This window comes from Pseudopipra pipra, chromosome Z (genome assembly GCF_036250125.1).
Source record: "Pseudopipra pipra isolate bDixPip1 chromosome Z, bDixPip1.hap1, whole genome shotgun sequence".
Taxonomy (NCBI): Eukaryota; Metazoa; Chordata; class Aves; order Passeriformes; family Pipridae; genus Pseudopipra; species Pseudopipra pipra.
The window spans coordinates 73,778,429-73,794,323 of NC_087581.1; the positions used below are offsets into that span (position 1 = coordinate 73,778,429).

General features: G+C 39.6%; 1 protein-coding gene across 4 annotated transcripts in view; it reads left to right on the forward strand.

Moving 5' to 3' along the window:
- CDC14B (cell division cycle 14B) overlaps positions 1 to 15,895 on the forward strand; it is a 40,926-nt gene that overhangs the window by 4,296 nt on the left and 20,735 nt on the right. For all 4 annotated transcript variants that reach the window (XM_064641136.1, XM_064641135.1, XM_064641137.1 and 1 more), the window contains exons 2-4: positions 3,440 to 3,533; positions 4,462 to 4,537; positions 6,321 to 6,413. In XM_064641136.1, coding sequence (XP_064497206.1) covers positions 3,440 to 3,533; positions 4,462 to 4,537; positions 6,321 to 6,413 — 263 coding nt within the window. The remainder of the gene's footprint in view (positions 1 to 3,439; positions 3,534 to 4,461; positions 4,538 to 6,320; positions 6,414 to 15,895) is intronic.

Below are 15,895 nucleotides of genomic sequence, written 5' to 3' on the forward strand. Positions count from 1 at the left end.
TTCACATTAACCTGATTTTGAAGTAGCTCTCAGTTCTCTACACTGCAATCAGCTTGTGTAGGCATGTCTGTGCTGCCTTTAGTCCCACTAGTTGAGGTACCAACAGTCACACAGCTGTGGTAGCTTAGTCCTCTGTTAGGGGTGTGTAGGCTCATTTTGTTGTACATTGGATGCTTACTCAAATTAATTTATGTATTTTAACTGTTTTGTTATATAAGGCTAACAAAATTAAGTGTATTTGAAGTATATCTAACATGCTGCAGTCATATCTCCTAATTGCAGTGCCTGTAAGGCAGTGAGCCCCACTCTCGTTCTTCTGAGAGATGATTAGAAAGGTCTGCTCCAGTTTGATAGTTTTAGGATGATTTTTTATCAGAAATTTGCAGGAATTAGGAAGTGCTCAAGCGCAGTTTATGTAAATGAAATACCAAAAAGCTAAAATTAGCAAAGGAAACATAAAGATAATAAAAGGGAAACCTTGCTTCTGGCAGTTCAAACCTTTGTGGGGTCCTAGTGAAATCAATTCATCAGTGTTTGAGTGTATTTTATGTATACACCCTCAATCCTGCAATCAGATGCTTAATGAAGGAATTCTCCTTTCTCTTAATTCCTGTTGAAAAAATCAACACACTAATCCTTGACTAAACAGAACTGGGAATATGTTGGGAAAAAAGCAGGTAAAAACAGCCATGGTGAGTAATACAGCATTTGGACTGGTAAGTCAGCAGAGAGGTAAATAAAATACACTTACAGGAAATTACTCCTCTGTGTAGCTCATTTCTAAAATCTCCCCATAGGAAACATGTTAAAAAGATGGAGCCTGCTGTTTCCATGATAGGGAGCAATTGTTAGCAGTGCACGGGAATGGACAGCTTGTCAGGATATGGGCATTTGGCACACACTGCTCTGGTTGTGAAGTACTTCTGTAAATTTATTAAATTCAGGTTTCTTTCATGTGTTTTTAGAGTAGCCGCAATTAACGTGGTCCAGAGTTACCATTGCAGAAATTGTATGCCAACAATTCAAAATACACACTGCTTGCTCAAGACAGGAATTCTTATTTTTGTTGGACATTTTTGCAGAAGCTGCGGAAGAATTTCAGTGAAAGTAGGAGCCCTGAGGATGTGACTCTGTTATTCCAAATCCTGTTTAGGAGCAAAATGCTAACTTATTTTAAGTCTTTGACCTGTGCAAATTATATTTATTTTCATTTTGATCCTCCCTTTGTGTTTGAGGATTTTGGATTACTCTTTGTGTAGCGCTTTTGTATTTTCAAGTGATGTAAAGCTTCTGGGAAGAAGCTGAAGTGCAAGAAGGTAGCATGTCAGTTGGAGTACTACAGCCATTCTGCCCAGACTTTGATGCAGTTATTGTTTGTGTACAATAAAGAGGGAGAGCCCAGTCTAGTCGATAATTAGACTGGCACTAAAGGACAGATGCCATCGAGAGAGAAGTTTTGGCTGGGTATTCCTACTGTTAACACCCAGCAGGCTCGTTCAGTGAGCTAACTCAGAAGATTTTTCCTTGTAAGGAACCTGGTGGCAGCTAGCCATTAAATCAGTTTAGAAGTGGTGTGAAATTATAGCCTGGGGCTGTAGTGACATGTGTTTAATCTGGCAATGCCAGTTTAAACACAATCCCTAGATATCACATCCTCTCAGTTCTCCTTTCTGCTTCCTCCTTTGCCCTCAGTTCTCCTCCTGCCCACATTAGCTCACATTCTCAGACCAGAGGCAAATAAATCAGCAAAGCAGCTTTTTTTATTTTTTCTTTTTTTCTCTTTTCTTTTTTTTCCTTTGCTTTGTTCTTTTTTTTCCCCCTCCTTTTTCTATTTTTCTTCTCTTTTTTTTTCTTTTTTTTTTTTTAAATATTGCACTTGGCTACCTGCTGCAGTTTCTAATTCATGCAAATCCACCTTAATGCTGCTCAGCCATTAGCACAGAGGTGGGGATAGATGCAGGGAAGCTGTGGAGAGCTGGGGCTCCCTCCATCCCCAAAGCCCACCCCCAGCATTACCTTTATGTGAAACAGTTTTTGCCACTGCATATTTTGCATCCAGTTGGGATAGCAGTGCACTTGCTTCTCCACATGTATTTCACTTCGTGGGCCAGTTTACTCATGTCTTAAAAATGCATGGCATTACTCTAAATTTTTTGGTCCTTTGGTTTGGTTTTAGAGAATGCTTTGGTAAATAAATGCTGGGAGGTACATTGCAGGTAATACACTTTCCATCCTGTCCTGCAGCTGCTGTGCTTACAAGATGGGACTATTAGGAGTTAAACAGTCAAGTCTGGGTGCCTTGCTTCTGCTGAGAGTAAGGAATGAGGTGCCTGACATGCCTTACTGTACATCCCACTGGTTGCAGCTGACCTGTAAATGTTTAAGCCAAACAATTCACAACAGGCAACTGAAATGAGCATTTTGCAAATGTACACTTTTTGGTGGTCTTTTCTGCCTTCACCCCTTGAGATATTGCTGTACATAGGTGAACACTGAGTACTGACTGTTGAAATACAGACATACAAACTCCTTCCCATGGCATACTTATTTTGAAGATACAAGTAATGGTGTCTAACTGCTGGTCATGGAGGATGTTTTGAATATTAAAGTGATTTTTTTTTTTCCTGCTGTCTCAAAAAGGAGATACAGTTTTTCTCCATCACAAATTCTGTTTTGAAATAATACGTTTACATGCAGGTGATCTGTTTTGATATTTAAGTAATACCTCTGTTCTAGGCACCTAGTTGGAAACAAAAAAAAGGTTATCTGAATTTTAATCCAGATATGATATTTTTTCAGCAGGAGGAAGACAAGTATTGCTGTGGTGCTGCAAGCCTCAGTTTTTATTGACCAATTACCTCAAGCACAGCAATTTATTAGCAGCAGCACAGTCGGTGCTTAAAGTTCACTGGGCCCTCAGCTTCCCCGGCCATAAAAGTAATTTATATCTGTGTGAATACCACTGGTATTTTTTTCCCTGCAAAAAAACTTAACAGAGGAAGCCAGGGCAAGATGTCTCCTGCCTGCAGGAGGCACCTTTAGTTTAACGTAGGTGCTCAGAGGTGCAGAGGGATTTGTGGTAATTTTGGGGGGGGTGTTGCTATTCGGAGTGCAGCCACCTGCCAGAGGAGGACTCTGCTGTGGATGTGGGTGCAAGTCAGGCTCCTGCTCTTTTGCAAAGTCGTCCAACGGGGAACACTTTGGAAAAGAACACAAAAGAGCTGCGGATTATGGGAACACTGCTGAGCAAAAAGCCTCAATCTTTGTGTGCCTTGTTTGTTCAATACTGGAGCAATAATAATACCTGGTTGGGTAATACTTAAAAGAAGATTTTCTTCATTTTAAACCATTTAAAGTTGTACCCTTGACAGGTAATACTTCAGGCTTTCAGCAGAAAAATGTGGTGCTTATAAAAGCTTCAAATTTTCTTGCGTTTCAGATCGCCTTTATTTTGCAATTCTCTGCCAAAAACCAAAGAGTGGAGCTGCAAATACCCATTATTTCTGCATAGATGATGAACTTGTGTATGAGAAGTAAGTATGGTCTTATTTTTTCTGGTTTTTTTTTTCAAAATAAATTAGTCAGAACACCAGCAGTGAGGAAACAGCCTGATTGGCATTCTGTTTTTAAATTGAGCTGAGGGAAATATACCATTTCCATTATAGAATTAATTACATGAATTTGGTCTTAGACTTATCTGCCATGATTATATGCCTTAGAATGGTTTCTTGCCTTCCAATCAGGATTTCTTAAAAACATTTTCGAAGCATAAGCTTTCATTGTACCCATTGCTGTTAGAAGACATAGGAACATGATGCAGCCATATAGAGCCAGAAGTGCACATTGAACTGCCAGGCTGAAGGGGGTGTCTGTGGTTGTTCATGTATAAAGTGGAATGTCTGAACTTCCTACAGTAAGAGTAAAAACTGGCAAAATCAATTCAAGCTTTTATGAGCTGACAATGGATATATTATTTCCCCTGTAGTGAACAGTGTTTGCCTTTTACGTTTATGTGGAATGCTGCTAATTCTTTAAATGTTTTTGACCAAGGGTGTACTTGCTGGTTTTTAAAGTACTAATCAGTCCTTATTCTCTGTGTTTACTTTTCTCTAGCACTATCAATTGCCTTCTTTTAAAGTAAAGCTTATGAGTTACTCTTAAAATAGAGTTTAAAAACTTCTGTCACAGAGTAACACAGTAGTGAGAAGTAAGTTCTTCAAACCTTGAGTTTGGTTTTGAATGGTGCTGTGTGAAAAACAAAGTTTTAGTCCATGTTTAAAGACGACAAACCTGTTTCCTCCAACAAAATAGTGTGTATGTATGTATCTAAGAAGGCATGCTTGTTTTTAGAATGGTGTACATATGTCACTTGTATCTTATTACTCCTTGTTTTGTGCATCTTATTAACAAGAAAAGGTGTTCACAGGGGTCATATACAAATTTTCCCCTTTCTTCTGCCAGCTTCTATGCAGACTTTGGACCACTCAATCTGGCAATGGTCTACAGGTACTGCTGCAAGCTAAATAAGAAACTGAAGGTAATGCTTGGGGTTTTTTTCAATATTACTGACTTCTTAAAGAACAAAAACAAATGGGCAAAAGGTTTTGGTTTGGGTTTTTCTTGTTGTTGTTGCTGAGTTGCCTTCCTAGAATCCTAACCTAGCTGAGTTTTGAATATGAATGCCAGAGTTTATCAAGGTAAATTTAGGGAGGAGGAGGATCAGAAGGGAAGACCCAGTTACTTTTAAGAATCAGAAGATGTATCACTCTGGCAGTAACTAATGTTAAGCTTCTGAAAGATCAGTTGCTAAATGACTACAGGCTCTTTTAAATGAAAAGCTCCCCTCCTGGAATTCAGTCTTCTTGGCAATCTTGCCCATATTGAGTGAGCTGGAGGGTGCAGTGCAACACGGTTTTATTTGAGATGTTTTTGGTTTGATTTGGTCTTTTCTGCTGCTGACTTCTCTTTAGTAAGAAGTAACATTTGATCTTCAGTGGCATTGATGGCATTGGCCTGAAGGAGGCTGCTGTGCTCCTTCTGCAGATTATTTTCTCTTAGGGATGCTCAGCAATTTTTGGGATTGGGCTCTTGATAGAGCACAGTGTCTTTAAAACAGGGATTGCCTACTTCCTATAATGATTAATACGAATGACTACAAGTTAGTTGACCTCTAATAGATGTTGGAGCACAAAACTTGTTAGGCAGATAAAAAAGCTTATTTGCATTAATGTGAATCACAGTTTGCCTCTTCAAAACTACTTAGATCTTTAAGCTGCCACTGAACTGTGAAAATTGGAAAGTATACAGAACATTATAGATTAAGAGTGTATTTTTTTTTTCATTCCTTGATGTCTGTCACTGATAATAGTTTGCATAATCCAGACTTGCTTTATCCCTGTGGTACTACAAACAGGTTTGCCAGAGACAAGGTTCTCTGATTTTTGTTTACAGGATGCTCTGAAGCAAGACAAGTCTGTATTATAAACCTTTTTAATATCTTAGGTTTGATATTAGACAGACACGTTAGGATTGAGATCATATTTCTGCCAGTGATCTGGGGTTTATTTGTGTTGAGTGCATTGAATGGTATCTGAGCAAGTAACACTGCTATGTAAATACATAAAATGACATTTTATGATAGCTTAGCAGTTGATCAAAGCATGCAGTTTTAAGCACATCAGAATTTGTTTCAAGGGCCAGTTAGGGGATAACTGACACCACAGATGTCAGTTTTCTGACATCCACAGATTTCTATGGAAAATGCCATTCCACCCAGTTTCTAAGATAATTAGAGAAACTATATACCAAGCCAAGATGATATTTTAAAAAGCTATTTATGATAAAGTTTAGAAATACTTTCAAAATATTTTAATCCAAGTATGTTTCTGATGCTTAGAAGCAAATACTAGTGGATTTATAGAGAGTCAGGTTTTCTTCAAGAAGGAAAAAGTCTAAATTCTGTTTTTATGCCTGTGCTGTTTTTGAAAAGGCCATTTTCTATTTACTTCTGATAAATGGCTGTCTGTTACATAAGGGTTGAAGTTGGAAATATTAAATACGTGTAAGAAGAAAAATAAAAGATTCCTGTAATTTGTACTGAAAATTATTTAGGCTGGATACTGGGAAAAATACCAGAACAATCTAGGTGGGGCTGCAAAGTTTTCCAAAGCTTCTGAGGGACTAGTCTACAGTATGGCTGGTTCTCTAAATACAGGTGGCTGAAAGTAGATAAACAAACTCTTACTTTCCTCTAATTTTGTGAAAGAAGGGATAAAAGGTCTAAAATGCAAAATCATAATCTTGTTCATTTCTTGATACAGTCATTTTCATTGACAAGGAAGAAAATAATTCATTATACTGGCTTAGATCAGAAAAAACAAGCAAATGCTGCATTCCTCGTAGGCTCCTACGCAGTAAGTATTTAAAGTTTTACATCAGCTGCTAACTGTGTTAATTTTTTCATACTCAGTTTTTAAAACAGCAAGATAAAGACAATTCTTTACTCTTGAAAATCATCCTACCATCATTATACTAATGTACAACATAATAAGAGTTTCTAAAGTCTAGCAGCTATGTGAGTGAAGTTGTATGATTTTAGGTTTTTTCCTCCTTACTGCAATCTGTATCCCTAGGAAGTAAGAGCATCACTGAAAAGAAAAATTAGTATTTCCATTTCATAAAAATGACTGCTTCTTGAAGTTTTACCTTTCCCCCAACCATACAAACCCTTTTTCTTTTTTCAATACAGAAATAGTGTCTTGCGCCAAGTACAGTGTATCATTTACCAGTACATGCATGTTTAAATAACCTTTTCCTTCCCCAGCTGTGTCTTTTTTACTATAAGATGATCTCTTCAGTTAACCCAGGAGAATTAGTGAGAATGTGTGATAGGCTTAGGGCCTGTATAAAGCCTGGGAGTATGAAAGGTGGCTGGAAAGGTGCTAAGCCAGGGGTATGACTGCAGAGGAGAAAAGGGCTGGCTTTACATCACAGCTGCATGTATTTGTACACAAAAGTGTAGTCAAGGAATAAAATGCTGAAAGCCTCAGAATGAAAGATGTGATGTACCATATTTATGTTCTGTTTGGACTTGTAACACACCTTGATTGTAACCGTTTCTCTTGTTTGCTGAGTAATAAAATGAAATGAAAAGCTCTGTGCTTTTTGATGTCGGAGGTTTGAGGGGTCAGAGTTCATGGAGCCTTAGGTCATTCCTATTTATTGGCTGCAAGGCTACCCAGTACTTTCTGTGATGCAGACAGTCTCCTTGCTGCCTCTCTGCATCATGCAGGATGTCAATTCTCTGCTCCCCCGGGGTTTCTCTGTTGTCTGTATTTTACAGCATTTATTACAAATTGAGAACTAGATTTCAAAATGTCACTCTTGGTATTTGAAACTCAGGCACTTAGACGTTGCTGTAGACCTTTGCTGTTTTAAACCACATGGAAACTGGTAACATGAGTTACTAAGCTTGTTTGCATTTAGAGGGATTGTGCTGACAAAACAGCTGCAGCTTTTAGGAAAACTACTTCTTCCGAATTAGTTGATCAAAAGGGAGGCCCTGAAAGCGAGAGAGGACTGGCTTCAGTTATCAATCATTATTGAAAAGAAATGGGTTTTGTTTTTTCCCTACACTTCTGAATATGTGTCCTAGTATTGTGCAGCACAGCAGCTGACATTTAGAGCAGAATTTTGGTACAGAAAACTAGTTAATGGCAAGGCATTCTAAAGAAAATACTGTGGTTAACTATGCAAAAGTATACAGAGAAACTAATACGAATCTTATTTTTGTTCATCCGGTAGCCCTGTGTTCTGATCCACTTGGAGAGGGGAACCAGGTTCTAAAACATTCCGAGATTAAGGCACAAACAAGGCCAGATGCTGGATCCCAAAATGATAATTCAGCTTTATCTTTGTAAAGAGCAGAGAGAAGGAAGGAGGGTAGAAAAGCAGGAAAGGCTCAGGGTAGCTGTTAAAAGCACAGGACAGGAGTTACCACCCCAATGAAGTGCTGCTGGCTTGCAAGCTGATATATCTCTGCTTCTTCCCTGGTTGCCTTGTATCCTCTGAGGCAGGCAGAGTAACAGGGTGGCAGCAGTCCCTGGGCATGGCCCTAAACTCCCTTGCTGTGGTACCCCCTGGATGCCCACTGGCCAGTTCACCAGTATCCAAGTAAAGGTTGCCTGGTACCAAGATGGGCCCTGAGTGTCCACTGGCTGATCCCTGAGTATTCATGCCAGATCTGCCTGCCATGCCTTATTGGGGAGGGTCCTTGCTGTGTTCTTGATTGTAACAACTTCTTCTCTTTTTTTTTTTTTTTTTTTTTTTTTTTGCTAAGAATAGCTTGTCTACCTGCCTGCCATGGCTTGCTGGTTACCTCCTGGAGCTTTTGCAAGCAGCTCAGCTCCTGGAGCAGCCCGGCTGTTGCATCAAGACCTTTTAGCTCCATGCTCGAGGCAGTGGCTCAGCAGACTCCATCTTTTAATCAGTCCCTTACGCTCTGCTATGTTGCAATAACAACATGCAGTTGAAGGGCAGTGCTTGAACAGACTTGAATAAAGCTCTAACATTAATATGTATGGATTATGACAGTCCGAAGCACAGTAATTAAACATGGAGGCTGTTGTACAGAGGAGTAGGTGATGGAGATTAGTACCAGGAAGTGGGGGTTGCAGAGTAAAGGAAGGACGCTCATACAGATCCCACTGAAGTAGAACAGGAGATCACGACTGACTAGCCCATGCATGTGGGAGTGCTGCTTGCAGGCAGATGGCCTATGGCAGGAAGAGGCCAGTCAAAACCACCAGCTTAAGTTACTGCCTTGAATACATGGACTGTTCCAGCAGTTTCTCTTCAGGGCCCAGGGCAATGTGAAGTGTAGTGGGAGTACGAGTCACCTCTCTGAATGCGCGCGTGTCTGTCCTGCATTTCCACAGGTCTTAGATGGTGAGTTAGCTCCAGCTAGATGGATTTTCTCTCCAGTGCAATAGACTTTGGCTTTGGAACTGCTTTTTCTTCCCAGCAAGATCAAGTTGCTTCCCAGTTTCATGTGGGAGGAATTCCACTGAAGAAAGCCTGTGCCCCCAAGACTTCCTTTTTTCCGTGGCACCCTTTGATGATCTTTTGTGAAGAGACAGGCTTAATTACAGCTCCCATTGCTCAAGTGTCCAAACATACTTGTGCCGTATTTTTGCTTTCTGCAGAGAGAATTGGATTGTTCTTTCTGGAGTAAGCAATGATGTAGGATCTGTTCAGAATACCTCATAAACATGTCTGTAAGTATATTTCCTTACTGAAAGGAAATATTGAGGCCTTCTTTATTTGAAACATATGTAGGCTTAAGTATCTGCCTTCTTCAGTTCAGAATGCTTTGCTTGTTGATGAAGAAGGATCCATCCAGCTATTGGTCAAATCTTTCAGAAGCTTTTCCTTAATTGTATTGTCAGACTCTGTCATGTTGGTGATGCTTCATTGCTTGAGCTGGTTGTCATCATTTAATTTCTGATCTTACGGTGTAAGTGGTAGGTTGACACTGTGTTTTGTTTTCTGTGGATTTAATGTGTTTTCTTGTTGGATTCTGTTTTTTTGGCTTTATGGTAGGTTCCCATTTCAACAGTTTACCTTCGATTGAGGAACTGTGTGGTAGTGCATGAGGTTTTGATGCTCAAGGAAGAGCAAGGAGGTAGAAAGGGAGCATGGCCTTTGCAGAGTTAGTCACGAAAATAGTGCTTGTGTACATGTATTGTAAGGCATTTGAGAACTTAAGCACAGTTTTGGATGCAAAGTGCTCTGCAGATGCTGGTGCTGCAAGTTACTTGTTCCAAATAACAGGCTGCCAGGTTTTCAGGAACAGCAAAATGTGTGTGATTTCTGGTTTGGGATTTTGTGGATTTCTGTTTCAAGCACAGTCACATTTAAGCTATAAAACTGTGATGAACTGTATATAACTAATTCTCCTCTGAGACTTCTATGTCCTCCATTCAACTTCTGAACATGTAATTTTAAGGACTTGTTGACCTTAAATTTGTATTATTAAACAGAATATTATTTAACTTCTGCTTCAAGGAGTTGGGATATATTAGCATGGTTTATAATTCAACATCTTTTGTGTAAATGTGTATGTGTGTTTATATATATCATGTGGGGATATGCTCAGTTGGACTACTAAGGCACTTATGAAAGTCTCTATTAACTGTGGTGTGGTAAGGGCAGCTGTTAGTGTTCTCATTTTCAACCAAAGTCTGTTCTGAGTCTTTTCTTCACAGTTGGTGTGTTTTAATGTTTCCCCTTCCCCTTCATCTAACTTGTCTTTCTTCCCTCTTCAGTGGAGATAGTTTATGAACCCTCCAGACTTCATACTTCTTTCTTCCCCCTCCTGCATCTGCTACTTCCTTCCAGGTGTACTTTGATGTGACAGCACAGCCTAACTCAAGCTCTTCAGTATAACATGGCCTTGAAAATGAAGAACAAAATTTACAAATACATTGTTATATATGTAGTTTTAGAATGAAATATTATTTTTAGAGTAAATCTTAACAAATTAGACCTTAATCTCTTTATTTTTCATCTTTCATCTATTTTAATTCTGTATTTTGTTTCATTTTTACAGATGATATACTGCATAATGGGAATAATACTCTTCTGTGTAGATTAGCAAAAATTTGGCAGCCACACATTCAGCCACACAAAGGGTAGCCAGAATTCAGTGTGTTGGGGTTGAATGTTTACGCTTTATTTGGGTGGAGGGGGAAAAGGGAAAGAAGGGCGGGGGTTGGGGGAAGCTTTTGTTCTTCACCTTTTAAAGAAAAATCTTTTCCTTGAAAGCTATCTGCACTGTTCAGGCCTTACCACACTACCAAAGCAGCAGTGATCTTCTGAGTTGGTATCTACAGTGGCTTCTCTTGATTTTCGCCAGGACTTGGCTGTGGGTGAGGAAAGTCTGCTTCTTCCATCATTGCTCCTTCTATATTAAGAAAGAAAATGTACCCTCTGTGTCCTGTCCACCCAATTCCCAAGCTCCCCCCTCTCCCCTTGGCTACATTGACTTAGTAACAGTGTTTTTTTTCTCAGGCCTGGCACTAATTATGTACTTGGAGGGTGACCCTCCCAGGGTACCGCCCCATGAACTGCTGTAATTCAGGTCACCTTCTCCAGGACTCATCTCTGTACTTTGTCTATTTTCTCATCTTCTTTCTTCAGGGTAAGCAGCGTTTCCTTCATCCCTTCTAATCCGTAGTGTTGGTTTTTTGCCTTTTCAATTTGTTAGTGTCCCTCCTAGCTGTGGGCCTCATGCTGGGTAGGAGCTGGAGGCTGGAGCAACAGTTGGCACCCATGGGTGTGATGTTGAACTGCTCTGTTCTTACTGTGGCAATTGCAGAATTATCTTTGGCTAAGCCTGAAATAAACCTGTTCAGTGGTCCAGTTTGGGTGGTGATCAGTGGGTAGTTACGAGTGGTTAAACCATGTTTACCTTCAGCTGCATTTTGGTGAGAGGTGCTTGACGGGTGAGTGGCAGAGACAAGATGGACAAAGCACTGACCTTTTCATTTAAGCAGAAGTTGCCTGAAGTCTTGGCTGCCTCTGTGTTTGTGTCCTCTCAAAAGCTGCCTTCTCTGAATTGAAATTGGGAAATCATGGTTAGTCGTCACGAGGGCAGATTTTCCTGCAGTTTGTACTAGGGTCTTCTTCAGGATGTTCCTATCAACTACTTGTCCCCAGAGGAGAAGAAGGGTTGTTCTTCTGGGGTCCCTCACTGTGGTACTGGCTTGCTTTCGTAGCTGTTGTGAAGTACTGATGTGCCCAGCCCAGTTGGTTCAGAGCTAACAGGGCTTTCTGTACCTCCCCTCTGCTGTTTTAAAACATAATTGGAGGTTTCTTGCTTTTGTTTATGAGGAACAAAGAGAGTTGCCAGAGACAGGCAGTTATTCCCTCTCTGCCACTTTTATCCACTTAATGACTGTGTCTCCTAATGAAGGCACCGTTGGACACATTCACCATGTGTACATGTACACCACAAATCCATACAGGGGCTTTTTACTATAATATGTCTCTGTTTTAATTTTGCATCATCTAACTTTTTTTCCTAAGGAATACTGCTAGGAATATAATGTATTAACTGACTAGTATATCCAGTGGAAGTTTTAATGTAAAAAAAGTATTTAGTAGGTTTAAGTTCTAACACCCCTGTAAGCTGGTGTTTGAGTCTCGTCACACACAGCAGTTCCTTGCATTTGTTCAGAGTGGGTGGGTTGCAATTATTTGCTGTTTGCAGCAGTTCAGGCTGTCTTGGGTGAGTGACAGTTTTGGAACATAGTTGTGTCAAGTAAAATTTGCTTGTAAGCAGTTTAAAATGAATTATCTCATTATTTTCTGGCTTTTAAGTCAGCACGGTTGGTGAACTGTACAATGGAGGTAGCAGCCTTAAGTAGATTTTGCAATTGAAGGTAAGCAGGTGGATAAACTTGATTATAGTGAGCACATCAGAGACATGAATTTAAAGTGCTATCTACAAACAGGAGTTGAGATAGTTTCTAACAGTAAAGCATATTTCAATAGCCTATTTAACATTCCTGAAAAAGCAACAAGTTACGTCATAGATTATTATTATCAAATATGTTTTATCTTGCATGCAGCATTACTATTTCACTTGGCAATCCCATGTATTGAAAGTTAAGATGCCTTTTTCAACCAGAGGCTCCTTTCCTTTTCCAGCAGGAATAGTTTTTATGCTATTGTGAATACTGTTCTGATGATTCTAACTCTGTTGCAGTAAACAATTGCTTAAAAAAATCAGCCTGGTTTGAAAACACTGATATGAATCAGATAAAAACATGGCATTCTAAAAGCTCTCATTCTATGGTTGATTTGAAATGCTCAGGAATAAAGAATGGGTTGCCTCATCCTTCAAACCCTTCTGTTTCATTCAGTGAACTTTCAAGTGGCTGTTTGACAGCACAGCAGTGTTGGCAGGAGCAGTGCTTGAGTGCACCTTTTCCAGTACTCAATGCTTGGATGATTCTTGACCATTCACAGAACTGCCTGTACTCCCTTAATTAGAAACAGATGTCCTAAATGAAAAGGGTGATTAGAGCAATGCTAGTGGTTCAGCTGCAAATATCAAATTTCTGGCTGTATTTTGAAGTTCAGTGGGATATTTCTTTGTATGCATAAAGAAAGCAGATTTCTAAGTTGGGTGTGGAGAAGTGATTACATATTGTGATAAAACAGTTGTTAGACTTAAAAGGCATCAATTCCTTATAGTAACAATTTTTCTGAAAGGTGTTTAAATAGAACATTTGTAGATTACTTTAAGAGCTTTTCTCTGTGTATTTGTGTGTATGTAGATATGTATGTACAGCCATCTACCCTGAGTATGGTTGTAGAAAAATTCTGAAAGCAACTGAACTTGTGGATTATGAATTTCGGGCCTGCTGCATTATCTTAAGTTTTTTGTGTGTTTTTGGTTTTTTGGGGTTTATTTTATTTTATTTTATTTTATTGATCTGCAGGAAAGGATGCTCTTGGGAAATCTGTAAAATTCTGATAGATTTTTCTTCATTTGCATGTACAAAAATGGACAAAAGCTATCCCAGAGAATGCCTACTTCTGCTGAATAACAGTTAATATCATTGCTTGCAACTTATTTCACTATTTTTAATCTTTTAATATTAATTCTTGTTGGTTGCTTTTAATAGTAGTTCTTGTTGGTTGCTTTACTGGCATTAACTTAAGAAAACAGCTTTATTTGTGAAAGTTTTTGTCATCTTAGCACAGCAGAAACATAAATTGTAATCAGCATCCCGACAAACTAGATTCAGCTGTTGTATATTTTGATTTCTGGAGTTTGTCTTTTCCCATTTCCCCTTTTTCCCCCAATACATACCTCGTGAATTTATAAATATATCTTTGTCTTGCTATTCATCAGATCAACATTTCCATTCTCTTCTTTTCTGAAACTTCAGTTCTGCTTGCTGCCTTAGGAAGTCCTTCTCTCTTTCAACACTTCTGTCTGCTGCAGGTCTTTGATCACTGCTACTTTCTCTCTCCCATTTACTGTCTTTCTTTAGTCTTTGTTCGCCCACATCATTCCAGTGAAATTATTCATCTTTAAGGCTTCAGTGGGTTTCTCCTGTTCAGAAACAGTACTATATGTAGTTGAAGATAGATAGATAGATAGATGTGTCAGAAATATTTTTGAAGTGAATCTTTCCTTAAACCATGCCAACTGCACTTTGGTTCACTTCATAGAGCAGTCTAGGAGCAATCCCAATGAGTAATGGGCATTCAGTCCACAGGACCAGACTAAAACTAGCTGTAAAGCTTACAAGCTGCTAGAAGTATATAGTGCAAATGTCAGATCTTCACTGCTGGCTCTCAGTCTACAGATGCATTTATTCTGGTGCACAACATTTCCTAATGCAGATGTGGCCTCTGCTGCCTTGGCATCTGCTGCTGCTCTGGGCTTTGCTGCCCCTTCCCTCCCTCCTCCAGTCTTACCTGTTTCCATATCTGGAATTTGGTTCACCTGCAACCTGAACCTAGGCCCCACCTATGTTCAGCCTGCATCCAGCCCTGCTTACATCCAGGATTTCTAGCTGGGTGCTCCCTTAAGCTGTGACAGAAGCTGATCCTGTGTCCACTTTGACTCTCAGAGCTTCTTGTGTTGTGTTACTGCCTGGATACTTTCCTTGTGAAGTAATTATCTGTTTATGGTCTATGTGCAGTGGCTGAATGTCATTCTTCCTCTTTGAAGCACTCCACACATTACACCTGTCTGGCTATCTTCACACTAACGTCATTTTTTTTGTAAGCCACTTTTCACCATGTACACCATCTGACCATTTCGTCAACTGCTGTTTCATCTGTTGTGTATAGTAGTGTCACAGCTGAAGGACAGCTGGATCTCTGCTTCAGAAAATTCTGAGAAATTTAAGAGTTTCCTTCTTCAGTAAATATACTGTATTTTCCTTCATTTGTACGGGAAGTACTATATATTTTTGGTTTTGCAAAACTACATTGGGTTTTTTAAGTGGCCTTGTATGCAGCAAGTGTTCATATCTAGCTGTGTTAAGGAAAGTCCATACACATGTGCATGTATGTTAAAATGGTGTTTCTAGCAGCTCCACTGGTAATATAATTTCAGAAGTGCTTAAGAACTAGCATATTTCAGTATCCTGCCACATTATTTAGACTTATTTTAATACAACACCTAATGTAACGGAAAATAAACTTGTCTCACAGCTTTTACACTTGTAAACAAATGCTTCTGCATTGAATCTTGTTTTCTTTAAGAAGGTGATAAAAACTCAGCTGAGATATGGGAGAAATCCTTGGCCTTTCTGACCTACAAGCACTTACAGAATTAGCTACTATTGGTTCCATTTCTGTCTGCCTGTGGTACAACTCTCTGTATATTACCCAGCCTGACAGCACTGAAGTCCAGTCGGACCTTAGGAGGAATTTCTTCACAGAAGGGGTGATTAAACATTGGAATGGATTGCCCAGGAAGGTGGTGGAGTCACTCTCCCTGGAGGTGCTTCAGGAAAGACTGGGTGTGGCACTCAGTGCCATGGTCTGGTTGACAGGGTTGTGTTTGGTCAAGGCTTGGACTCAATCTCAGAGGTCTTTTCCAGCCTAATTGATTCTGTGATTCTGTAATCCCGAGTTTTTTCCAGGTGACTCATTTCTGGCCACAAACTCTCTTTCTGCTGTTTAATTACCATCTGTTTGCTAATGCCATTTCATGTCTGTGGTTTGTACGTTTTTCAGGGGCAGGGCTCTCTCCCTGGTAAACAAGAAGTGCCAGATTTATATGGTTGCTAGCAGTATGTGTTCACTGTGCTGCAGGGGGCAAATTAGGGCTGTATCAAAGCACACAATTTGAAATTTCTGGGAA